General features: G+C 42.8%; 1 protein-coding gene across 2 annotated transcripts in view; it reads right to left on the bottom strand.

The window, feature by feature from the left end:
* The window catches only part of Mitf (melanocyte inducing transcription factor), an 83,712-nt gene extending 62,729 nt beyond the window's left edge, over positions 1–20,983 (bottom strand). Inside the window, exon 1 of one of the 2 annotated variants that reach the window (XM_059258270.1) lies at positions 20,738–20,983. In XM_059258270.1, the coding sequence (XP_059114253.1) occupies positions 20,738–20,935 (198 nt within the window). In that variant the 5' untranslated portion in view covers positions 20,936–20,983. The remainder of the gene's footprint in view (positions 1–20,737) is intronic. The other variant, XM_059258269.1, reaches the window with a different exon arrangement.
* Between the last annotated feature and the right edge of the window lie 5,559 nt (positions 20,984–26,542).

The raw sequence follows: 26,542 nt of genomic DNA, 5'->3' as shown, positions 1-26,542 counted from the left end.
AGGGCCTGCCTTTACTTTCTGGGAAAATCCATCCCTTTGCTTCCCACTTCTCCTCTGGCAATGATCATCCTTTTTGTAAGCAAAACCCTTTGGAAGGAACCCTTATTAAACTTAAGGCATCAAGTCGGGAGACAAAAGAAAGCAGAGAGGTTTGGGAAAGGCTTTCTAAGGCGTGGGGAACTCTGGAACCCCTACTTTGCCTATGTGGCCTCAGGGAGAGGCAACATTCAGGTGTGACTTCCACTTACAGTTAGTGGCCCTGGGGCTGGAAAGATGGCTCAGCAGTAAGTAGCCACCCCTGCTCTTCAGGGGACCCAGGCTGCATTCCTGGCACCCACATGGCAACCCATAACCATCTTACCGCAGTTCCTGGGGATCCCATGGCCTCTGCAAGCCTCCACGGGAACCAGGTATGAAAAGGATGCGCAGACATACATGCAGATAAAACACCGGTATACATAAAATAAAAATTAAACTCAGGGGCACGGAAATTCATGCCTCTAAGAAGTCTCCTACTTTTCTCTCCCTTTTTTCCTGATACCGATGAGACCAGAAAGTCATGGATCCTAAAATAACAACTTGTGCAAGGGTCCCAGAGGATCCGACTCTCCTGGGAGAATTTTATCCCAGGAGGTTCCAAGAGAAGCTTCAAAAGCGGTCTTAAGAGTGTATCTCAACTGACAGCTTTCTGAAGAGCTGGTGAGAAGCAGTCTCAAGACCACGTGCCCATATCACGTCAGAGAGGAGCAACAGGTCCACACATAATAAACTCCACTTAATCCCCAAGTCTGGCTACCCCTGCCCTTGCCTCTCTGGGTCCCCCCACCCCACCCCCACCCCTGTGCTCTAGAGCTAAAGACACTTATTATTAAGATGCCTTATAATGCTCCAGATGTGCTGGTTACTGGCCTCTTGGTGGCTTGCACAAGCACAATCCTTTCCCTCCAGATGCACAAGCAACCACTGTAGAACTCACTTCTTGGCTGTTGAGTGTAACATCTTCTGACATCACAGGCACCAGCTTTGCTTTGTCTCCTGGAAGGACTCTGCCACCACATTCACATACTCAACACTTATGCCTCTTCCAGCTCCAGAGTCCCTTCACGGGCGATCTCTCCCCTTCTTAACTCTTTCTCTCCTGGCTATATACTCCCACACACCTTCTTTGTTGCCTTTGACCATTAACCGGGGCCTTTACTGGCCACTCAGCAATTTGGTGGTGGGAGATTGAGTAGGTGTTCATCTTCCCACTTATTAGAGATCCTCCAGAGAACAAGGCCTTTGTGTGGTTCCTCACCATTAGATTCCAATGTACAGACATGTGATGATGGTTTGGGGGATGAATGAATGAATGAATGAATGAATGAATGAAATATATGCCTGTTTCCAGTTCCTTTCCCCAAGCACTGAATAATTTTGAGGTTCCACTTTCCTCAGCCTGTTTGTGTGAACGGATCATGTCAAGGACCAGTTAGTTCAGTGGTCCTTTCTAATCCTCAGCCTCTTCTGCACTGTTCACTCTCCTCACCTTCTCACCACACCAGGCTCCAAGTGCTCCTCCTCCTGGTTCTTTGTCAATTCAGCAGCTCTTTTCTCTTCCCTGTGCTCTGCTGGTGGGTTCCAGAGTCCCAAGGCTCATGTCCTCTCTTGTAACACTCTCCACAACAATTTTCCTGGACTGAAGTGCTGATTACTGAGTCCCAAGCACATTGCTGGACTTAGACAGGGCCCCAGAAGCCAATGGCTTCCCCTATCGTTTCCTCAAGCTCTGCACCTCTCTTCTCAAGGTCCCCTAGAGCAGTGGTTCTCAACCTTCCTAATGCTGCAGCCCTCTAATGCAGTTCCTCATGTTGTGGTGACCCCCAACTGCAAAATCATTTTCGTTGCTACTTCATAACTGTAATTTTGCTACTGTGATGAATCCTAATTGTTAAGTCTCAAACCCTGGGACACATGGCTGAGGTGCCTATTTAACATATCAAAGTGAACCTGGCTGCCAGGTTCTCCTAGCATCTCTTAGTCCCTACCTGTTACAGGGTCCTCCTGGCTTGCAGACCGTGCACCCCTACCCTGAACTCTCCAGCCCAGGAGGCTGGGCAGCTCTTCTCTATATAATTCAGCCATTTTGACTACCCACTTGTTTTATACCTTTGCCCTCTTAGCTACTGGACCTCGTCCCCCTCTCTTCCCTCTCCCTTCCCCTCCCCATCTCCTCACATGGCTCAGGGTCATGTCCACTCTGGACTCTCCCAGATGTCCCTGCCTCTGACTATGTCTCCCTTTTATCTACAATAAACTTTCTCCACTACTGTACCCAGGAGCAATCAGGTCCTTTCCCTTTTTTTCATTCAGTAATGTAAATATCTGATATGCAGGATGTCTGATATGCGGCCCCTGTGAAAGGATCTTTCAACCCCAAAAGGAGTCATGACCCAGAGATTGAGAAACATGCCTACAGTAAGAGCAGCCTTCTTTCTGTTCTGTGTCTGTTCCTTCTTGCCACAGGGCCTTTGTCCACAGTTTCTTTGGCTTAAGATTCTCTTCTTATATTTCTTTGCTAAACTGGTCTATTTACTCTTCCCATGACAAGTGAACATGGGAGAGCCTTCACTGGCTCTGTACATGGATGCCCTATCATTAGCTCCATTATTATTATTAGCTCCTATCACTAGCTCTACTATATTCAACACCATTCTGTGTGAAATACCCACAGGAGCAGGCCTTCTCCCTTTTCTTATTGTGTAACAATGCTGCAGTCACGTTATCCCTCATTTTACTTTTTAAATTAACCACCAATTGATTCTGGAATCAATACTTCTACTGTCCGAATAATTTTGATCACCTCCCTACCAATTCTATTCCTACAAAACCAATGGTTCAGCTGCAGCAGCCCCCAGAAAAGGCTATGTAGACACTCTTCACCTACTAAAGGAGAATAAATGTGCATCAGAGAGGCAAAGCAGTCATCGCGGCATCTGATTTGACCCAAGCACTGGTCCTGTGCAATATTCTCTTGATCTTTCACCCTGCCGCCATGCTCTGCACCTACACCCCAGAACACATGCTGTCCCTCTATCCCTCTCTTCCCGCCACACGTCTTAACCTAGGCTTTTGTGGTACAACATGAGGCCCTCCAAGAACATGACTTTCACCTTGTAAGGTCGAGCTGTGGCTTCTCTATATGCTCCAAAAACAAGCGCCTTCGTGACCAGAGAAGTAACAGCCACCCATCCAGTCTTTCCTCCGTGTCCTTCAAGACTGTGCTTAAAGGCAACCAGCTCAGCCGTGAGCAGGGCTTCCTACCTTACCTGTTAGTTCACTCATTTCCTCAACTATGACACTGGCTCAGGTGTTTCTGCTCTAACTCCACCTATACAGTTCTGGGGAAAAAAATGCAGTGTTCTGCAAGAATTACGCCCTAATGGCGGTGAGGGCATATAGAAAGGAGGGAGGTTAGGGGCAGTCCCTTCAAAAGCCCCTGGACCTTTGTAAGCAGAGCACCGATAGCAACAATCAGTAATCCCTAAGGCGGCAGCAGCTGGTTAAACGTATACCGGCCTGCACAGAGGGTCTTATATTGGACTCTTCAGTCTCTTCTCCCAAACTGCACAGTTCAGACACCAAGAGCCTCCCTTTTTACTCTGCTTCCCTGAGGACTGTTCTGTGCTCACAAGGGAACACCCTGGGGCTGCTTACTCTGCCCTTATCAGTTCCCCTGAGAGCAAAGCCCCTGCAGCCCAGGCGGGATGGGGCCCAAAGGAGGAGAAGGTACTTTATGGACAAACACCCAGCTAAGACTTCCACTTTATGAACAAGCTTGCCCCTAGATGCTCCCAACATTAGCATGTTGTAACAAATACACCCAAAAGAACCTGTGTGCCACAAACATGATTTGCTTATTAATCAGACCACTTGAGGTATTACATACCGGAGCAAGAGGATGGAGCATGTCCATTCTACAGATGAGGAAGCTGAGGCTTACACTGAGATCCAGTTAAAGGGGAATTTGTCCCACATTTAAAGCTAACTAAGGACAGAGCTAGAAATTGAAGGTAGGCGGTACGATTCCAAGTATATGGTACATGGAAAATAGGGTAAAAGAGAGGGGAGAGAGATGGAAGAGTAGATATGGATACAAAAACTATAAGAGTATTCTCTTAGGCTGAGAAATAAGAGGGGGGAAATCGGCAAGATCACTCTAAAGGAAGCCTTCAAGAAAGACAGTGATCAACACAACCCAAGTCTCTCTTAACACAACAAAAACCGGCCTTTACATGTTAACTGAAGATAAAAGCAAAATGTGCATGGAATGTAACAGAAAGGAACACCCCAGCCTCTATTGTTTTCTGTCTACAGGAGTTGAAGAGTGTTCTGTGACCATGAACTGTCCTAGAGATTCAGTTTTACTGTACAGAATTAGCAAACCCGAGAATTAAATATTTAGTATGGGGCTTCAGGAGCCCCTGTACATAAAATGGTGGCAGCTAGGTTGACACCCATGTCACCTGTGAGTCACATGTTCGTGCTCAGTCTCATCTTTACAGACCCTTCAGGGAAGGCTCAGAAATTCAGTAAGTGATAGTCTGGATTAATTTTTACTATAATTAGCAAGGCACAGTTAGATAAAAATAATTTGAATGTTTCAATGAAAGTAAAAGAGACTTTCTGACTCACCTGCAGCCACTCTCAAGGAGAAACTGGTGACTTAGTCCACAAGAGAACTGATACATACACTGCCCTTCTTCATCGCAACATCTGGAATGTATATCTAATACAGGACGCAAACCTGATGCTCCAGTCAGGAGCTTTGAAAGTCTTATCATGGATGAGACTTCAGCGGTTGGAGGTGGATGCTTCTCAAAGAAAAAGGGGTGGATTCTTCACGTGTCAGAGGTGGGAGGGGAGTCTCATTCACTCAGAACTTCCCCAAGGTCACACCTGAGGTCCATGTGAGGCAGGGTGTGCCACATATTTGTGCTTGATTTCACAGCCACGGGAACAATAGTAAAGCTGTGAAGTTTGCAGGATCCACAGAAGGCAATGGCCTCCAGTTTTATCTCAAGTAGAATAATATGTTGAAAGTAGGGTAAATGGTTCAAGAGCATACAGAAAGGCCATCAAGTCACCACTACTGACAACAGAGCACTCAAGCTGACAAGCTTTGAGAATGTAAGAAAAAGAGGAACAATGGAAAATGTTAAAACTGTATTTACATTATAAAGACATGAGGGTCAGGTGGGGCAGCAGGACCTGGGAAGAAGCCAGGCAATTCCAGAACACAGGGATCAAAACACATCCAGTCTAGATGGGAGGAAGCAATTTAGCTGTGGATTACTGCGTGAGAAACATACCGTGGAAATTCTAAGCCAAATAACTTTGAAAACTCAGGAGCACAATCCACTTGTCTCCACTGTCTAGCTGGTTCCACAGTGCAAGCCCTGGGGCTTAGCCAGAGGCTGTAATTAAATATATTTTGAATCTCTACTTGAAGAAAAATAATGTTTTAGAAAGTTAAATATTAATAGAATCAGGCATGGTCACTCATATTTAATGTGAGCTCCAGGCTCAAGATGATGGCTTCTGGGCTTATAACAAAAGTTTAATTTCTGAATCAGGAACATTTTGATAGCCCAACATCTCTATTTATTTTTCTTGAAAATTTAATCCCAATTTTTAGCACGCTCCCCAGAATTTTCTTTGTGTATTATCTTGTTTGCTGTTAATCTTCCAAACAACTTTGATGACCTCAAGGTAAAGGGTGCATTATGGGGGGTGGGGGTGGGGTCAAGAAGATTGAAAACTATGGATGGCCAGGCATCTCAAAATTCACCTTTCACAAATGTTACTGTTCCGAGAACCTGACGAACCAGGTGCTTCTTAAGAATTAAATTGTCCTTGCTGCTGAAATGTAATTCAACAATAACTGACTGAAAAGTCTTTAATGGGCCTAGAAGGTTGCTCAGAGGATATAAGAACTTACTATGTAAGTATGAGAAAATGAGTTCAAAACCCTACCCCCTTGTGCAAAAAGCTGGGCATAGACAGCACACCTGTAACCTGTAATATAGAGGCAGAGATGGGAGAATGTTGGGGCTTGCTGGTGTTCTGACCAGCCATATTCCCAGGTCCTCTGACTTCCTGTTCTTAATGATGTGTGTGGAAGAAAGGATGACAAGCGACGAGGATGCAGGCAGTGTCTTCTGGTGAAGCAGTGTGTGGCATGGCTCACTTTAGAGATGTGCATCTTTTTTTTTTTTTTTTTTTTGGTTTTTCGAGACAGGGTTTCTCGATGTAGTTTTGGTGCCTGTGCTGGATCTCGTTCTGTAGATCAGGATGGCCTTGAACTCACAGAGATCCACCCAGCTCTGCCTCCCAAGTGCTGAGACTAATGGTGTGCACCACCGCCACCCGGCTGAGATGTGCATCTTCTAAAGCTCTATTAAGGAGTCGAGAGCCTGGGTGGGAGATGAGAGGATGGCTCAGCTTGTAAGGTGCTTGTTGTACAAGCATGAGGACCTGCGTTTGATTCCCAGCACCCACATAAAAAGCATGCTTCTGTGATCTCAGGGCCAGGGAAGCAGAGACAAGGGGATCCATGTGGTTGGATGGCTAGCCCACCTAGCCACTCAGTGAGCTACAGGTCAGTAAGAGATCATGTCTCAATAAAAATGGATCGTGTTTCCGAGGAACAATACCCCAGGGTGTCCATTGGTCTCCACACACAGAAACAAGTATATGTACACCCATACTGACAAGAATGCATGTGTCCTCCCCACACCAAAGAACTGAAGAACTCCGGCATTAGAAAGCGCTGCTTTCTCTTTGACACTTCCAAAGTTATGATCCAATCATTTTCCAGAGAGCAAGTCAGGCTGGCTGTGTGACCTGATCTACAACTGAAGGCAGAAAACTGAGACAGTGAAGGGAAAAAGAAGGAAATACACTTTTGTGGATGTCAGCACTCCAGTGACAAGGGAACACCCAATTTGATCATACTCACACATCAGTAGAAAGACCCTTGATGTCAGAGAGCAGGCAGCCAGGGCCAGCTGCTGTCCAGAATAATAATTAATAATAATAATAATATAATAAAATAATAATATAATAATATAATAATAATGCGACTGTTATATTCAACTAAATCCACACTTTAAGTCGATTTCCAAAGCATAATCTAACTATCATTTAAGAAAAAAGACTGTTTCCTATAAGGGAGTAGTAGCTTTTTTATGTCAGAGGAACAGGTGGAATCCCTAGGCAGTGGAAAGATACCCCGGATAAATGGATAAATCTACTAGATGTTCTTCTCTACCCACAGAAGGTACTAGGGTGAACCTGATGTAAAGTACAGACTTGACATAGCAATGATACGCCCATACGCTTGTTTACTCCCTGCTACAGATGGACCTTGTGGTTGAGTGGATGCTGACAACCGGGATGGGGAGGAGGTGTAGGGTGGAGGTCAGGGAGGAAGCTAAAGGGGAAATCTCTGTTCCTTTCACTCAGTTTTGCTACAAACCTACAACCGCTCTAATTCTTGGGTGTTGGGAAGACAGTTCAGTTGCTAGAGTATTTGCCAGGTAAGTATTAGGAACTGAGTCTGGTTCCCCAGCACCCACACAAGATACTGTGCACTGTGGTCAAGGGTCTGTAATCCCAGTGCTGGAGATGGCGGAGACAGGTAGCTTCCTTGAATTCACTGGGCAACCAGCCTAAACAACCTGAGGAGCGCTAGGACCAGTTCAGAGACCCTGAATCAAAATAGTAAGACTGAACATGATGAGGAAAGACATCAGGTGTTGACCAGCACCACCCTCCCACAACACTGAAAAGATAAGGAAGTCCAGTCAACTAGGCCTTCTGCGCAACACGCTGGTGTTTTTACCAATTTTTAAAACATAGCAGTTGCCTATGTTTCAAGTTCCTATTTGATTAAGTGCTATGCTTTTGGTTTGCCTTGATTAGAAACAAACAAACAAAAAAAAAAAAAAAACCCTCGGGGGAAAAAAAGAAAAACTGAATCATGCACTTCACATATTTGATTTGTATTTTGTTAAACACAACAGCGTCTGCATTTAGGAGGAGAATGTATGGGAGGTCTGTGCAGAATTCACAAATTCCGTGAACAAAGGGATCTGTGTGCTTTTTGCGGCTCTCAGAGGCCCCTTGGTTTCTGTAGCTTAAGACAGGAACTCTAGAGTTTCTTATGATTCTCATGTCATCTACTCCAGATTTGAAAGGTTTGTTGTATTTTTTAATCAGATTTGCATATAACAGATTTATCTGCCTGAATAGCAGCTGGTGGGGATTTTGCAGCCTCTGCTGGTCAATTCCAGAAGCACTGCTTGTCTCAATCACGTCTTTCCCTCTCTTCTCTGTTTGGGGCCTTGATGGTGGGTCACCATGGATCCTTACATCTAAAAGGACCTCAGAAAGCTCAGGAAGAAGGCCTAGTTGACTGGACTTCCTTATCTTTTCAGTGGTGTTGGAAGATTTCCAGATTTCTTTGTCAGCGACTCTTAAACTCGAACCTACTTTGGAGTGGCCTAGACGGTGTAGGGTAGGCGGAGGGAATCTGCTTTTTAGTGAGGCCCCAGGGGATGCAAGGCCTTTGGGTTCCTGAACACACTTCAGAAAGCTCTGGGATACAGACAGCATTCTAAGGGGCAGGGCTGGCAGTGAAGCCCTAAGCGCGTCAGCCTTGAGTCAGCCAGAAAGGAGAGTGTTCACAAATATTCAACGTCTCTTCAGGGCAGCCAGTCTGTCTTCTCTTTATGAATATGAGATGTCCCAAGTGTCAACAGAAAACAAACACAATGGCCCACGTTCACAATTGTTTTAGGAATTCTAGCAAGATTGTGTCAATTAATAAACCGAGAAGAAAATTTAGCTCTGAGCTTTTAAAACAAACCTAAAATGCTACTAGGAAGCTGAAATGAAATTGACAATGACCAGAAGGTTGGCTAGATATTATTTTAAATAATAAAAGGCTATAATAGATAAATTATATAATAAATAAACACACACACACACACACACACACACACACACACACACACATACACACACACACACACGATTCCCAACAGAGGAAACTAGGAAATTTAAAAAAAAAAAAAAAGGAAGAATTTTTCTTTCTTGAAGCTGTAGCATCAGGACCATTTCTGTTGTCTTGGCTTCCATGCTGGTAAGTGTGCTGGGACTTTGCAGTCTCTTGGAATTACAGGAAGAACACAAGCCTGTCCACAGTGCACTAATCCCAATATAACGGACTCATTCTTTGCTCTAAGAATAAGAAGGTACTTAACAAAATAAATTATCACGTTAGGTGAGTTATTTCTGGTTTAAAAATGGTTGAGAATTAGCATGAGAACAGAAAACTTGGATAGCTGGTGAATAAGAACTAATTTTATTGAATTATGGGGCTGTGCTGAAATTTCCTTAAAACGTTCTGAAAGTTCAGTGACAAAAGAAAGTAAACATCACACATAAAACTCCACGCAAAGTAAAGGGCAACTCAAGCCATTATCCAATGTTCATTATACGACAAACCAGGATAACTCATCTGATTCTTCAGTGTCTCCTCGACACCAAGAACCTGATGGAATGTTTGTGCATTCCCAGAGTTTCAGACATCTTCAGCAGGCTGGGTAAGTGCTATGCAAGTGTGACATGTGTAGGTTGGAAAGGAACCTGGACTGAGCGCGTGAGTAAGATGTGTGACTAACAAGTCAAGAGCTGCCTCCACACTCATGTCTGAATGGAAGGCTCTTGGCACCTCAGGGGAGGGTGTCTTTTCACTGCTCTCTCCCACAGGAGCTGTTTTTAACAGGAAACGCCAGTCAGGCATGATATGTTGACAGTGAACCTGGGTCAAAATTATGAGAAAGAAACTAATAACTAAATTGTGTCTGTATGGGCAGGTGTAATAGTGGCACGTGAAGACTGCAACTTAAGGGTGATGATAATAACTACTGTGCTCAGTGATTAATAAATACAAGTTACTGTAAAGTGTGAAGGTACATGTGGGTATGCAGATGTGTTCTTGCATTGTAAATGTTCATGTGTGTGCAGGTACATGTGTGTATGTAGGTACGCATGCACGTGTGTGTGTGTGTGTGTGTGTGTGTGTGTGTGTGTGTGTGTGTGTAGAGGCCAGAGGTAACCTTGGGTTTTGTCCTTCAGGAACCATTCACCTTGTATTTTGAGACAGGGTCTCATACTAGTCTAGATTCGCTAATTAGACTAGGCTGGCTGTCAGTAAACCCCAGAGGTCTGTCTGTCTGTCTGTACTTTTACATTATGACTACATGCTCCTTGACCAGCTTCTCATATGGGTACTGGGAACTGAACATAGGCTCTCATGCTTGCAGTCACTCTACCAAGTAAGCAGTCTCCCCTCCCTAGATATTATAGATGTATTATAACGAACAAAGCAGAGTTCTTCCTTGAGGACTCTTCTTGTACTCAACACTGTGCTAAATGTTTCAGATCTGTGCTGTCCAAACCGAAGGTCACAGCCGTACTGAGCCTTGGGACTGAGGCCAATTTAGAAGGAGCTGAGATTTCTATCTCATGTAGACCTAAATTGAAACAAATATTCAATTTAGTTACTGGAAATCTTTTTCTTTAATCCTGTGTGAGTGTGCTCAGGTGTGTGACTTTAGGTGTGTGCGTGTCGTTATGCAAGTGTAGACTAAGAGGAAAACACCATTCTTGCTTCTTATCACCCAACTTTTTCAAACAGGGGTTCTTGCTATTGACTGCCATGACCACCAGGCTGCCTGGCCCCTAGTTTCCTGGGATTCTCTCATCTCTACCTCCTACCTCCCCACAGAGCCCTGGGATTCCAGATGCATGCTATTTTGTGTAGCTTCTCATAGATTCTAGGGAGTAAAATCCACTCTTGCTCTTCACCTTTGCATGACAATACCCTTTGTCCGTTAAACCATCTCTCCGGCCCAGTTACTAGAAATCTTTTAAACAGGAGTAAAACAATTTTGGCAAATAGATATACTCCTTTGAGTGTAAAGTTTATGAGATCCAAACTCAGATCAAGTCGTTCTGAAGAAATTTAGTCTCCAAACTATAATATGTTGGAGACATGAGATATGTACCCAAATTTGAGGACAGTATGATGCTCAATATATAGACTTAATAAGGAAAAAAATGGTTAGAGCTTTGTGGCTAATTCTCATATTGACATAATAATATTCTAGATACACTGGGTAATATAAAATACATTGAAATTAATTTTGTCTATTTCTTTTCCTTCTTTCATGTGAGCACCCAAAGATCTGAAGTCAAAGCTGGGCTCACATTCCACTTGATGAGTGGTACTGTGCAGGTGGATCCTTCATTTACATCTTCAGACTCTCCAGAGCAGACTTTCCTGCCCTGGTTCACAGAGGAGGATACCAATGTCCAAGGAGGAAAGCTAATGTCCAAGGTCACTTGGTGCATTACTGGGCTCAAGCTAACACCAGATTTTCAAGAGCAGCTCTGAGTGCGAGCCACATCTCAAAGCATAATGGTGAATACACCACTTAGTGTGGGAATTTGACATCCAGGTTAGTACTACTAAAATAGTTAACTACACACGCTTTGAGGCTGCAGTCACAAGGTCTTGTTCACCCCAGAAACTCAACCTTTCGAGATTAATCTGTCTGCCATAAATATCAGCAAGCATTTAACAATACAAGATCATTACTGCAGCTTGCACCAGATGAAGGATTCCAATTAAATTCCATCAAACCACTCTGAACTGACACACTTTGACAAGCTCCTTACACCCACCCACCCCCGGGGAGCTTGCATTTTATTTTTTAAGTTTGCTCCCCCGTTCTTTCCACCCAGGCAAAAAGAGAAGGCCCTGTGAAATGCTGAATGGGGTAAATAAAAAGAATGTGCAACCAAGTTAATAGGGGACAGAGATGGACCTTCAGAATCTGTGAAAGCACAAAACCGAGAGGGCGCTTTTCCATCAGGACACAATCTCGCTTTTGTTGAGGAGCCAAGTCCCCATCCTAAAACGCGTGGGCAATACATCAGCAGGCATTATTTTAAATCAACCAGTTTTATAAAATAAGCCAAGAGTTGAAAGAGGCAGGACTAATTACCAACATTCCTTGATGAATTACTTGGCGGCGTGTGCTAAGTCAATGTACGTCTGTGTCTTGATCCCCAATTTTAGCCTGTACTTATTTCCCAGGAGGTAAAAGGAACATGTGGCTAATTAAGGCGCCAAGCTCCACAGCTAGAGTACTCAAAGGTAAGATTTCTTTGGGGGGGGGGGGGGCGGTGAAAAAGACAAAAGAAAAGGTTCATTGCCTGGTACTTATTAATCTAATTTTTACTAGTTCACTAGAAAAACAGGGCTGATCTTGTCACCTTTAGGCAGTGTGAAAAATGTTACATATTTGTAAGTTAGCCAATAAGAATTTGTTAATCCTTTCCTAACTGGCAGGAATGTCTCTGGTTTGTCGCTTCTAATTTAGTCTCAACAAAATTTTCAACCTCTAAAATTTAATTATATAAAAACCAGGGCCAATAGAGGAGATTACAACGGAGTTATGTACGCCATTGGTGAGGAAGGGAGCAATCTGAATTGTATCTTTTATTTTAGGCCTCTTTACAACTCTTTAAAATCCTTCACAACTGGGTGATTAAATTCTTTCTGTTCGTTTTTAATTGCCCAGATCCCTGAACCTTTTTATCTTGTTTCTCGGAAAACTACAAGATGTGCATGAGTCTGCTAAACCCACCCATCAGAAGCAGTGTGCTCCTCAGAAAGTAGCAGGTGAAGAGCAATTCACTGAACTCTTAGGTAAAAATGCATTAAAAGCATCCACTTCAGCTACATAAAGGCTGCATGCACCCAGTCTCCTAGGTTCTGGGTCTCATGTATGTGTGTGTATGTGTGTGGCTACACATGCACATGTTTATGGATGTGAAGGCTAGCAGTTGACATCAAGTGTCTTCCCCTGTCAATCTATGCCTTATATCTTGAAACAGGGTCTCTCCTGGACCTGGGGCTCATCAATTCAGCTGGCCTGGCTGGCCCGTGAGCTCCAGTGATCCTCCTGTCTCTGCCTCCCCAGTGTTGAGATTGTAGGCCTGGGTGCGGGGCTCAAGCTCAGGTTCCAACACTTGCAAGACAAGCACTTCATCAACTGAGCTATTATTCCATCACCCTAAAGCCCCCAATCTAGTTTAAAGGAAAACTGTAACAGAGCCTTTGATTGGCATTACATTCAAATCCAGCAACATCCCCAAGATCTCCAGGAGGAACAATTTGCCTTTGACTCACCTGGACCATCTTCTGGTGTTATCCATTTTAAACAGTGACTAAAGCAATACTCTCTCTAGACCATTCTATGTTAACTACATCCTGGTTTATGTGCTTTCTATACACCAAGTTTTATTTCATCTTCTTCTCACATAGTGATGGCATTATAAACAAGATCTGGAAAGTTGGGAGATGCTATGTGGGATGCTACAGTGTTCAAGTTTAGGCTGACACTCAAAAAAGCAATAAAAGGAGACACATTCAGGGCGAGAGCCAATATTCTAGCACTGATTGCAGCTATAACCTTGAGCAAAGCCACTGTACCAATTTGCATATTTTAACACAAATTCCAGCCACTTATTTTAGTAGGGTGAAGTTAAATTTAGATTGTGCTTACACGTGCCCACAATCTCTCCTTTTCTAAGGCATGCTTACATCTATCAGTCGTCTTTAAACCTAGCCCTTCTTCAACTGCAGAGACGAAACAGGCAACATCTGTGGAGGGGATGCCGACCTTCTCGTGCAATAATATAATCATTACTACAGCTGGCAATCACTTAAAAGCAAAGAGGAAAACAAGCAGATCTAAAGTTCTGGCTTTAAGTGCTAAAATAAGAGCAAAAATTCTGATACTGAAGGGAGGAGTTGAGGAAAGAGAAACCACCATCACCACCAACCAAAATGGAACCATAAATTCAGGGGGAAATTCCTACAGGGAGTGTATAAAAACCATTTATATCCACACAGAGCTATTATTAATTACAGAGACAGAGAGCACACATGAATTGTGGCAGGCTGAGCCACTGAGATCTTTAGAACATAAATGATCCTAGCTTTGGATTTTCAGAGGCTTTTGTAGGAAACTTCCTGTTACATGCTCTTTCACCCATAATGATAACTATCCCTAAACCAAAAATTATCATCGAGGTTAGTGTGGCTGGACAGAATTCTTATGTAGGAAAAACGCGGTCAGTTCCTACATCTCGCGTATCTTAGAGACTAGGAAAGAAAATTTAATTATTCAACAGAGAATGCCTTGACTAATCCCAAATGAAGACTGTGTAGCTTTGTATTGAGTCCAAGAGCTTCCACTGCCATTTCTCTCTGGCTTCCCCCTTCACTATCCAGCACTGTTCCTGGTGGTAGTTGAGACACCCTTGGGCTGGGAGTGGGGGTCTAGTAGAGAGCATAGGATGTGGGCTCAACAGCATGATCACAGGCCAGCAGTGATTCCCATATGCCTGTTTCCCCACCTGTGCTCGTCCTGTATATCCACAAAGCTGTTAAGAGAATAATGAACTAAAATACGGCACGTTTTCAACCTGTCACCAGACGGGCCCACAGTCAGTTCCAGAAGCCAGTGAAGTTGTCCTGCCCTTCCGCTATGTCATCAAATTAATTCCTACCAACGTCTTGAGCCACAGCCAGAAGTTCTGTGATAAACATGTGCTATCGGCTCATATATTGCCACATCATCCGAGGGGTTGAATATCTTCTCCTGAAGCTCCTAGGGTGTGTGTGTTAAAAACGTGATGCATATGTGTGCGGTGTACGTGCATGTGCATATGTGGATGTCATGTGGTATACCTCTTATATGCATGGAGGTCAGAAGAGGATGTCGGGTGTACTGTTCCATCACTCGGCATTATTCTCTTGAGACAGGGTCTCTCACTGAACCTGGAGCGAGGCTAACAGTCAGCAAGTCCAGGGATCTTCCTGTCTCTGTCCTCCCATCACCGAGAGCTACAGTCACACAGAGCCACTCCAGCTTCGCATGCGTGTCCCGGGGATTTAAACTCAGATTTAAACTCAGGTCTACACGCTTGCACTGAAAGCATTGTTACCCATCTCCCAGCCCTGGACATTCTTGCTATCCAAAAACTGATTTAGTTTCCCTTGAGAGGAAGCTATTACCCTTGTTGAGTATGTACATCTACATACAGGCCTTGTCACATTAAAGAGTTATCACAGTGCAGAGTCCATTAAACTAAACACACCCCCCGACCCTGGTGCTGGCCCTCATCTTGAGTCCCATGCCTTAATAATTTCCTTACCATACTGCCCTTACCCCAACTAGTGGGGAATTGTGATAGATGGAAGTCAACTGTGTCTTCCTTTGTCATGACAAAATGAAAAGCAGCAAGCTGGCACCTCTTCTCACATAAATCCACAAGATGACTCCAGTAACTCCAAGTGGCTTGTGGAGACAAACTAAAGACCTTCCTACTCTAAGACAAGCTGCTGTGAGGTTCCCATATCCACCATGCACTGCTGCCCCCAACCAGCCCCAATCTAAGAAGCCAAGTAGAAATCCAAGATTCTATGGAAGCCCTTGGCCAAACAGAACCCCAGGTCACATTAAAAAACAAAAAAACAAAAAGAAAATAAAACAAAACAAAAAACTGGCCTTGAGGTCATAAAAGGATTTTTTTTTTCTTGACACTACCAGGTAAAAGTGTAACTAGAGCTGATGTTTCCATGTTTTCAGAAAAATGCAAACTAATTTGTAAGGCTGGATATTTTACTGTGGATAGTTGCCTACAAATGCAAGTAGGGAGGGCCTTGTCCAGCAAACACTGTATCACTACTTACCCGTCACAAAAGCAGTGGAGACAGAGACCAAGGGAACTTGAACCAAAGAGCTCATGGCACACCTTGCCCTTTGGGGCCTGTGCTAAGTTGGATTGCGTCACTCAAGACAGCTCAGTAGAATACCTTCTTGGGCCAGCCCTGACATCAGTGACTCTTCTTTCACAGGGGTTTCCAATATGGGACATGAATGACTCCCAGGGAGTGCCAAGCAAGCTGGCACTTACGCACACCAGTGACATCCACTGGCTTGGGAGACACAGTGAGAGTCCCCACTTGGCCTAGAGAAGAGTGGGGGATTGTGTAGTCTCAAAAGTAGAGACAGTGCAGAGAGATACACACAGGGTCATGTCTACGTGCCCACCACTGCCCACCACGTCTTTAAGCGGTGCCCCCGTGAAAGGCAGTGGAGGAGCTGTAACAAGGGAAATGGCAGAAAGGTCCTCCAGGAAGCAAGGCAACTTAGACGTTTCCCAGTGGATTTCACCTCCTGCAGTGGAAATCTGTTGCAAGCTAACACGCACAGACTACAACCTCCAAAAATCACTTAGTGGGTTTTAAAAATAAGGAAAGTTCCCTTAGAGGTGACAATGAACAAGTCTGACCCTCCAGGGACATAAAGTGTCTCTTCAGGGGAGGAAGAGCTGTTTGTAGAAGGAAACTGAGTCCTTCTCCCTCTAAATAATGACACTGTCTTGAGGACATACAGTTTTATGCAAAAGTCACCAGTGAACCAATATTTATAAAACTCTCTGAAATCAAGGTGTGCAGGCCATATATGTCACACTGACTGACAGCTTAAATATATGAACATGGAATCAGTGGAGAACTCAGACACAGCAGGTCATATCTTCTGGGGATAGCTACAGATCCCAACTCAGGGACCAAGGCAAGCTGACCTGAGAGAGGCCACGTCTTTCTTTCCTTGAACATCCACTGTGATGAGATACAGCTTCATCAATACCCGCTAAATAAATCAGGAACAAAAGTTAAATACTGAGTTTGGGATGTAGCTACTACTACGCTAGTCTAACGTGCACTAGAGTCTGCAGCCAGCACTCACTAGAGTTTCTGCTTAAATGGGCAGAGTGTTGATAAGCTAACCGCCTCCTCTCCCACAAATGCCCAGGCTAACACAGTTTACAACATTCAGGGTCCTGCAAAAAGCATGTCTGTGTTTGATGGACAGCAAGCACTATTTCTAATTGGTAAACAATTTGCCCATTTCCCGAAATGATCTAGAAAAACAGAAAAATATTAAAAATTAGTTCCTTCAAACTAAATGAAATATACTAAGGCAATAAAGCATCAAATGAACTCTTTTACATCTATCAACGCCTTCTCGAAAACAATGTACAACATGAAGAAGAGCTAGCCTTTAGATTCTTAAATTAACAGAAAGCAGGGAGCGAGCGGGACAGGAGCCACAAGTTTCCCAACAGAGAAATGAACACAAACTATAAACTATTATTATGCTCCGCACTGCCCGGGTCTATGGGGACAATAATGGGGAATTCATCTAAAGAATTTGACAGTCTCAGATCGCAGGAGCAGCTGCTCCAATAGTCAGTTAAAGATAGACAGATGAGCCAAGGACAGGAGAGCCTCAGTGAGTATGTGAACACCAAGTCCTCGGTCAGGACCTTGATGTTTCTGTAGCTGTGAGACCCACCATGACTAAAGGTTGTCCCTGGTGACTCTGATTTTGTTTACATCAAGTTCAAGCCTCAGTTCTGTATGGCTTGCCTTCCATACAGAAGAAAGTGTTCCAGAAACAGTTCTTAGTAAATTTCCTTTTAATTCACAATTTGAAATACCGGGTATGTTCACAACTGTGAAAAATCTATTATGCACCCACAGTGGCACTATTTATGGTAGAGAAGCATGCTGGAGTTACCCTCCCAAATTGTTTAGGTTGTTCTTAAGAAACCAAGTCAACACTTCATTAATGCACAAATACCTACAATAAGACCCAACACTCTACATCATCCAACATGAAAATTAATATGAGGAATAAATGCAGAAATTAATGAAACCAATATAGAATACTGAGGCTACACCTCATGAGCCATGGCCAAGTACTGAGGAAGAAATTATGGGAATTTCCACTCTCTAATACAAATTCCAAGGAGTCCTAAGTTTTCAGATGTCAACAATTTTTAACCATGCTTCACAGAGTTCAGTAGTTTGAGTAAAATGCTGCCAAGGAAAGGGATTAACCTGAAAAGGCTGATTTCCCTTGTCAAAATGAGTAGTTCAACCCATCGATAGTGGGTTACTGGAGACAGGACTGCGTGCGCGCGTGTACACGTGAAGATTAAACTGTGGCCTTTCTTCTAGCATGTTCTAGCAAACACGGTGGGAAATAGAGAGACTTACTGGGCACTCTCCACCTCAGCACCTGTCTGCCTTCACTGAGAAGGGTATGCACTTAAAGCTTTAAAAATGAAATCAATATTTTAGTGAGGCTGTACTATCAGAAAAAAAATGTGTTTAATGTAATACATCACATCAGAATGCATGCAATTAGCTTATGTTCGCATCACTAATGTTTTGAAGATATATATATTCACAAAAATGGTCCAAGATCGAACAAATCAACTGTTTCTCTATAACCGTTTACTTCAGGAAACTGTGTTATATGATTTAGAAGTCACAATAGAAAAAAAGGAGAGCGCTACCATATGCATTTCTATGAAGCATTTCATAGTATTTCCGTACACTGAGCTTATGAAACTATTTTGATAAGGAGTCACCAACAGGAAACTTGCCTTAACATTTCTGTGTGAATGTCTTACAATATTACCTCAGATGAATGAAATTCTGTTTTCGTTTGGTCTTTGACTTAAAAGCATCAAAGCTTGTCTAGGCAGCTATTAGCTCCCTCAGAAGGTTAGCCTAACAAGTCCTTCTCATTTAGGGGACACACTTGACTCTCTTATACAGCCCAAGGAGAAACACTCTCAGGGTAAACAGAGATGATGACTGCTGAACACGACAGAGACATTTAACCAATGGCACTTCTGGGCGGGTCATGTCTTTTAGTTTTAATCATTTATTTTTGCTTTTACTTGGGGCATTTTTCTGGTATTCTTTAGTGTGGGAGAGACTGCAGTTCAATCCAGTGTTACCAGGATAAACAGAGTATAAGGGAAAATACATAAATTATTCAAATTATTTCATTTAGATGTTAATTGTAACAAGGCAAGAAAATAACATTTTAAACACTTAGAAATTATATAAACTTTAGATAACATTGAAATGATGTTTCCACACATTCATTTCGTGGTAATTTCTCCATGAACCCATATAACCATTCTAATAGGAAAATCTACTTCGATTTAATATACCTCAATACAGTATTAAGCATTACCTTCAAACTGGGTGTAAACCACTATGCTCAAATCCATGTCACCGCGCCTAAAATTTGCTTTTCAGTTAAAAAAAACTTGAGATTATAGTGAATAAAACCGATACACTCCTCTGCATCTTGTTATTATAAAAGTCACACTGCTTAAATAAAGTATAAACAAAATGGTAATGACTCCTGCAAACAGGAAACAACAATTAAATGGGGACTATCCATTCTACTCAGGCAGAACAGGGAGAGTCCATGTACAGTTTATTCTAAGTAAAAAGATGGGGTGGTAGAGGAATGAAAGGCATAACTGTGGCGTTACTCAGAATTTCAGTCATATTTAATTAAAATTTTAGGCTAAACCCTTTGCAACGCTTCTGCTTTAGCAAAATTTCAACTGGCTTCTCTACCCAAGAGTTCCACAATGGTGTCATTCAATTTTAAAGTCTTTGTAAATAAATACGTGCTACTTTAAAGCTGGTTTTCAAAGAATCCCTTTCCTCAGGGAAAAGATCATTGACAGAGCCTGGGTGTAGCACATCACTCCTGTTGACTTTAATAAGAAACTCTAAGTAGGGGGAGATGGATGGACTTTTTTTTCTGAGCACAAAGATATAAGTAAAAGACCAACAATGAATGTGCAGGTTGAGGAGTTCAACATTGCTTAATGACCAGGAACAATTGCCTCTTCAGAATGAATCAATTAGGTGAATGGGTAAAAAAATAAATAAATAAATAAAAAGCAAGGAAGTTTCCCTACTTCTAGATTTTCCTGAACCAGTCATATTTACGAGTTGAAATATTTATGAAACGAGGCAACTCCCCATGTGGCTTGGGAGACAATGTGGGAGATGGAGGTCTATGCTCAGAGTGGCTACAACTTCCTCTAGTAATTAGGAAGCTATGTGTCCCTGATGGAAGGACGTTAACAAGCTCCTGCAGTTTCCACTCTAGCAAGAAATCAAAGAGAAAGCAGACAGCTCACTTGAGTAAAAGGATTATGAAGTCTGGTTGTTAAGGCACAGACAGAGCGCTTGACCACAGTTTTCTTTCTGAAGAGACTTTCTAAAACAATTAGCTTCTAGGGCCAGCAGGATTTGCTAACTGGAGAGCAACGTTAAAAGTGTAGCCCTGGAAAGCATTTATGAAAACATACATACGCACAAGTTTCTAGAAGAGGCCTCTTTCAGATAAATCTTACACTTGAAACCATTTCCGAAAGCAAGGTAGAGAAATGCTCTTCATTATAGCATACACAAGATCCCATTTGGGATTGGTCATAAAGACATTGACCATTTCTGCCATTCCCAGGTTGCTACAACATTTACAATTAGTTCAAATCATTCTTTTAAAAGACAAAGCCTCATAGGAACCACTGGACATGATGTTTATAAATAAGACTCTAATACCAAGACAAGCAGAGACACAGTCCAGTGAATACGACACATAGCGTGTGGAGAAGGGACAGACTCAGTCCAAACACAAGGGCAACATTCACATACCTTGAGGACTTCCATCGGCACCTGGGTGGCAGAGGGAAGGGTGGTGGGCACGCTGACGTTTATGGCTGGTGTCTGACTCACGGGCACTCTCTGTTGCATGAACTGGGCTGCCTGCAGCTTCTGCTGCTGTTCCCTGCGCTCCTGCTCCTGCATCTGCTCACGCATGAGTTGCTGGCGTAGCAAGATGCGTGATGTCATACTGGAGGAGCTTAACGGAGGCTTGGAGGCCCCAGGATGCTCTGCAGAACTGCTGTGGGGAAACCAGAAGGCACACAGCTCTTAGTATCCTGATGAGACCCATCACCTGCATCGCGGGGTATCCTAAATGCCACCGAACTAAGAGGTGAGTCTGCCCAGACATAATCAAGGCACGGTACTCCATGTAATTGAAAATCAAGAGGTGACAGGATTCCAGTCATTAGGCGTTGAATTAAATAAGTCAGGCTGATTGCATCTAGGTATTTTTATCAAATCACTTACTTCTTTTTGACATTTTATGCCACACACCACTCATCACCACTGACTATAATGCCACCCTATGCAGCAACTAGAAGCCATCCATCTCAATGGCACCCAAGTCTCCACAGTTAAAAACAAATTACTTGATTTGCTGTTTTAAATAGCTAAGTCTAACTAGCCAACAACTCCTACATGTTATCTGAACTCCTTGAAGATGTCTAATATGGTTGCTAGTAAGAAGGCACTGTTATGGGAAAGACTTTGAAGACAAGAGATGACACAAATCATTAATGAAGAAGCATCTGGGCCAGATGTTGACATTGCACTCCACCCCTGTTTTGGGCAAGGAGGCAAAAGAGAAGCTGACTGACAACCCAACTCTTTTCCTCCTAGTTTTCTTTGTGTGTCTTCCCTTGTGACTCATCTGGGCATGTCCAAGGCACCAGTGTTCTATGTTTTCTCCATGAGGTCTACTTCTAATGGACGAGGACTCCTTCTGTTCACTATTACCTAACATGCTTAAATGCTAGTCAGGTAAGACTAAAAGAGTTCCTGTTTTCTCTAGGTGAGACTTTGGGTTGCTTATCTTGCCAAGTCTGTGATATGAACAAATAATAAACCTCTTTCTGCCTGGGTTTCTATACCCGGAAGAGCAGTATACAGCTTTTTACCCATTTATAAAAGTGGGGTATGCTCTTTAAATATCTACTGCATGCTCATATAGAAAGTCTTCTCTCCCAAGGACTGGTGTTGTGAGGGTTAAATAAAGCAATGCCCATACTCCCATCTACAATGAGCATTGCCCCGATAAATGTTTGTGCTTGCCAGTGTTATCATGCAGTATAGGAATCAAACTTAATTATAACTATTCAAATCTCTGTGCAAGCTTGTAATACAAGATTCTGGCTTCTGGGAAGAGAAAAAAAAATGAACATTTGCATCCATCATGCTTCAGGAGCAGCATCTGAACTTAACTTTCCTCTTGAGTGCAAAGCCCAGCACTGTTCACCTTCCTACCATAGACAAAAGTCCCGAGGCCCCTGGCCATCTCTGTGAACAACCTAAGGACAGAAAGGCTGCACAAGTGTCAGGTGTGCTACGGGACAGATTTGTGTCACACTCTCATGTCATCCCCCAAACACCCAGAAGTTTATTTATTATCCATACAAAAAACGGGTTCAGCAAATTATCATAATTCATAAAATTTAATGTCATGTATCTACTAAGTGCCATAAAAACAAATGAATAAAACTATATAATAGAATAATTTTTAAAATCCAGGTGAAAAATATCACTCTAGGTAATACCCAATTAAAAAACATTCATGACAAGAAAAGCATAATGATAATGTATTATTATTAACCTTTAAGAAAATTACATCCAAAAGCTAAAAGTAAATTATTCATTTTGTTTCAGAAAGTTCCTTGACATGTAATTGTCCGAAGAATTCAAAAATGGAAGAATTCACATATACAGAGGCAAGGTTTCAAAATATCCTGAGTCCCTAATTTTTCCTTCAAATAGGACCACAGTTAATTAAATCATGACATGAATTCAGCAACATAGTACCTTATTTCTTTAAAAAATGCAAACTGAACAGCAAAGTAGATATGCACACAATAAGCACAAATCATAAACTTGGATTCCAAAGTACATTTGCAGACTGATTCAGAGTAAGCCCAGAGTGCCTAGAAGGGAATGTGTAGGGTGACCACACCTGCCTGAGTGGGGATCTACTTAGGAAAAAAAAAATCAGTTTTCTTTTAACTTTTCTCCTTTAAGCTACAATAAAGCCAAAGTATTTTTTCAGTGGCAATCTATACACTAGCCACTAAAGAAAATGGCAGATGATAGGTGATCAACTTCACCGCTAGGCTAGAACAAAGCAGACTTGATCTATCAGACAATATTTCAACCGCAGGAAGGAATCACAGTGTCCTAACCCAGGCTCGCAGCTCTCCTGGGTGTCTTCAACAACCCCAAACATAAAACGTCTTTCTTGTGCCTTTTTCCCAGCATTTCCTATAGACACGCAGAGAACACTGAGCGAGCAGCATCTATATTTCGCTCATTAACATTGTATGCTCCTCCACACAATCAATTAATTCATTGCTCTGTTAATCTAAAATCATCTTTTCACTCACACAGGATCTGCCAAAAAGAGCATCCGAAGAAAATGTTATTTCCCACTTTAGAGTGAGTCTTCAAAGCTCAAATGTACTTTCCTAAGCCAAGAAAAGATGGGAGGTGGCTATTTAAAAATAAATAAGAGGTCTGACTATTCAAAGCCTGTCAGGTACCGGCAGTCTCAGAGAGAATGATCCTTTTGATAAAAACAAGAGCCAACCTTTGTGCAGGAGCAAAAGGAGCTGTGGCCTAATCGTGCTAATTAACTGCACAGACGAGTCACTGGTGCAACACCAGGGGGAAAATCCTTTCAATTAACAGTAAAGCATCCCAGAGATAAATGAAAATTATTAGTGAGCAAGCCCACTAAGGCTTCATACTTAAACCACAGTAACGACGCCATTTAAAGTGTCTTCTATAATAGTCCATCAGGAAAGAAACAATACAGACTCAGACAATAAAATGGTACAAACACAGGAACCATATGAAAGAAATGATAGTAAACATAGTTTATATTTATAGAAATAGAATAAAGCTCAGCTTAACTGACATTTTAACAAGGCTTCTAAGGGGGTAGGACAATGGAAACACTGGGATTACTTAACTATGTGCACACACCCTGTAGGGTATTTCCACCTTGTGAGACGTGACTAGCAGATTCGCAGCTGGGCTCACCATCTTTGAGTGTCCACTTCCCTTGGAAACAACTGACCCTACAATTATCACCTTGTAGACAACGACAGACACAACCAGATTTTACCCCATTCACGGAACAAGGGAGCACAGTTGGGGCCTTGATGAAAGGGTTGGTAAGGAATGGAAGTCTAGGTAAGGAATGGAAGCTTAGGGCAGGAATATTCCAAGTGGCTAGAATGGCTGCTTTTAAAAATGAGGACTTCCTGACAAAGCCACTAACGACATACCTGCAGAGGTGTCTGAATGTATTTAATTTTAATAGCTGACTGGGCTCATCCTTGGGCCCACAAACCTCAGCTCTAGCTAGATAATCCTAATTCCATGAGTATGATTCCTTTTAACCTGATTATATGAAGTTCATTTGGTTCAACAAACAGTTACTGCCAGGTGCGAGGGACACCTGGCTTCTAACCCCAGAGTGTGGCCCTGAGCACACTAATTCTTCCCAGATGCTTTCATGGGAAGTCAATAATCTAGACTGCCGGATTCTGCTCTAGTGCTGCATGGGAAGGTGTACATCTCTCTCTCAGAAAGAAAAATCCATAGGCATGGCTGCAAGTGCCTTTGCTGACAACTCCCTGACTCTGTAGCCAAACAAATTCCAAGCATGAGACTTATTCCATGCTAGTCAAGCAGGAGGCCGCAAAGTGGACTCAAGTTCTACTTCAGCCACTGCTGAGGAATGTGAGCTTTAATGGGCCGTTCAACTTCTCTGAGTGTCCCCCAAACCTACCTCTACACACTGAGTGAGTGAATGTTAGATAAAGTGCTCAACAAGACAGCTGGAATGCAGCACATGTTCAAGATGTAAACCCTTCATGTGGCCTCAGGTACCACCCCTCCTGACGAATTTACATTTTCAACTTTCAAAGCCTCCTTCTCTATGATGGTAAAGGGATACTAGTCAGGGTTCTGTCTTATCTGGCATATTCCTAAGTCCAAATATTTTATTCCACTGGCTTTACCAACCACTTAAAGATATCAAAAATTCCATGAGATCCCCAACATCTGGCCAGCATCATGTGCCAATCCCTTACCTCTAACAGTGATGCTAGGATTTCATTGTGAGACCATTTAAATCTATCTCTGATCTAGAGATAGCAATCCTGGAAATCCAGTCAGTCGAAACCCAGAAAGGCTTAGGGAACCATGGAACTTGCCAGCGTTTCTACAAATTGCTACTGCACACCTTTAATCCCAGCACTTGGGAAGCAGAGGCACATAGATCTCTATGAGTGCAAGGTCAGCCTGGTCTACATGGTGAGTTCCAGCCTAGTCAGGGAGATATAGAGGGACCCCCATCTCAGATAAACAAACAAAAACAACAGCAAGAATTTCTCCAACAGAATAAACTCCTTTCATAGTCACCCCAGGAAGTGGTCAAATGACTCCAGTGTTTTCCTCCTCGGTTCTCCTGATTATTGAAGTGTTTTAATACATTTTTCCCCCTTGCACTGTGGTAAAGACTGAAACACATAATAAATGTATTATATACATATGTCTTGGCACAATGACTGGAAAATTAGTGGTAAAATATAGAACTAAGTCATGAACTTGCCATTTCATTTTGATGTAATGAGACAAATTTTATTAAGCCTTGCTACAAGTCTAGACTAAAGGAGATAAGCCGTACAACCTTTAGGCTATCCCTGTAAAATTCTGAGAACACAGCTTGACAAGATAGAGAGAGAAGGCTATTTAACCTGTACTCTCTTGTGAGCCATAAGGTAAGAATATTAGCATTTTTCTCTGATACACACACACACACACACACACACACACACACACACGCACACACACTCCTTTGCTCTAGTCATTCAATAGAGAGAGCTCAGAGCCTACTCTCTGCTTGCAGTGGGATGCAAGGTTTTTATCAGGAAAGCATATAGCTGGGGTTAAGATACACGATGGAGACACAGAAGACCCAATAGTATTGACTCCATGTGTAGGTAATGATGTCACAGAGAGGATAAACTACCTGGGTTTCTGAATGCAAAAGCTTGGTTGCAAGAACTCTGTCTAAAGTGAAAATGTGCAATCCTATTCCTGGGAATGCTGACTGGTTTAGTAAGGCCTAGGAATCAACTAATCAACAAAAGATCTCTAATCCATTCTGATCTTGGCTGTGTTCGGAAACTAGTAGTAAAACATCCAAGATCACAATGTGTTTAACAAAAGCTCAGGGACATGACTCAGACAAGAACACTTTCTTCAGTGTCCCAGAAAAGTCCCATCCTACTGCCACCCTACAGGGAGCCAAGCAGGACCTGCCAAGTCTCTGAGAGCAGAGTCCTCAAGTGACAGGGTGGAAGGAGAAGACCAGGCAAACTGAAACCAAACAGAATCATCTACCCAGAAATTCCCAATGACTCCTCATGCTTACAGAACACTTTACCCTAAGCCAAAGGATCTCCCAGGAGCATCCACAGATGCTGCCCCCAACCAGGGACTTGGGCCATTAAGAAACTCTTCAGCTTTTCAAAGTGCCTGCAGACAACATATTAAAGTTGGCACTTAATCTAA

The sequence above is a fragment of the Peromyscus eremicus genome, chromosome 3 (assembly GCF_949786415.1).
Source record: "Peromyscus eremicus chromosome 3, PerEre_H2_v1, whole genome shotgun sequence".
In the NCBI taxonomy this organism is placed as follows: Eukaryota; Metazoa; Chordata; class Mammalia; order Rodentia; family Cricetidae; genus Peromyscus; species Peromyscus eremicus.
Note: the sequence above shows the minus strand (reverse complement) of the source record. Positions and strands in the feature narration are given on the sequence as shown.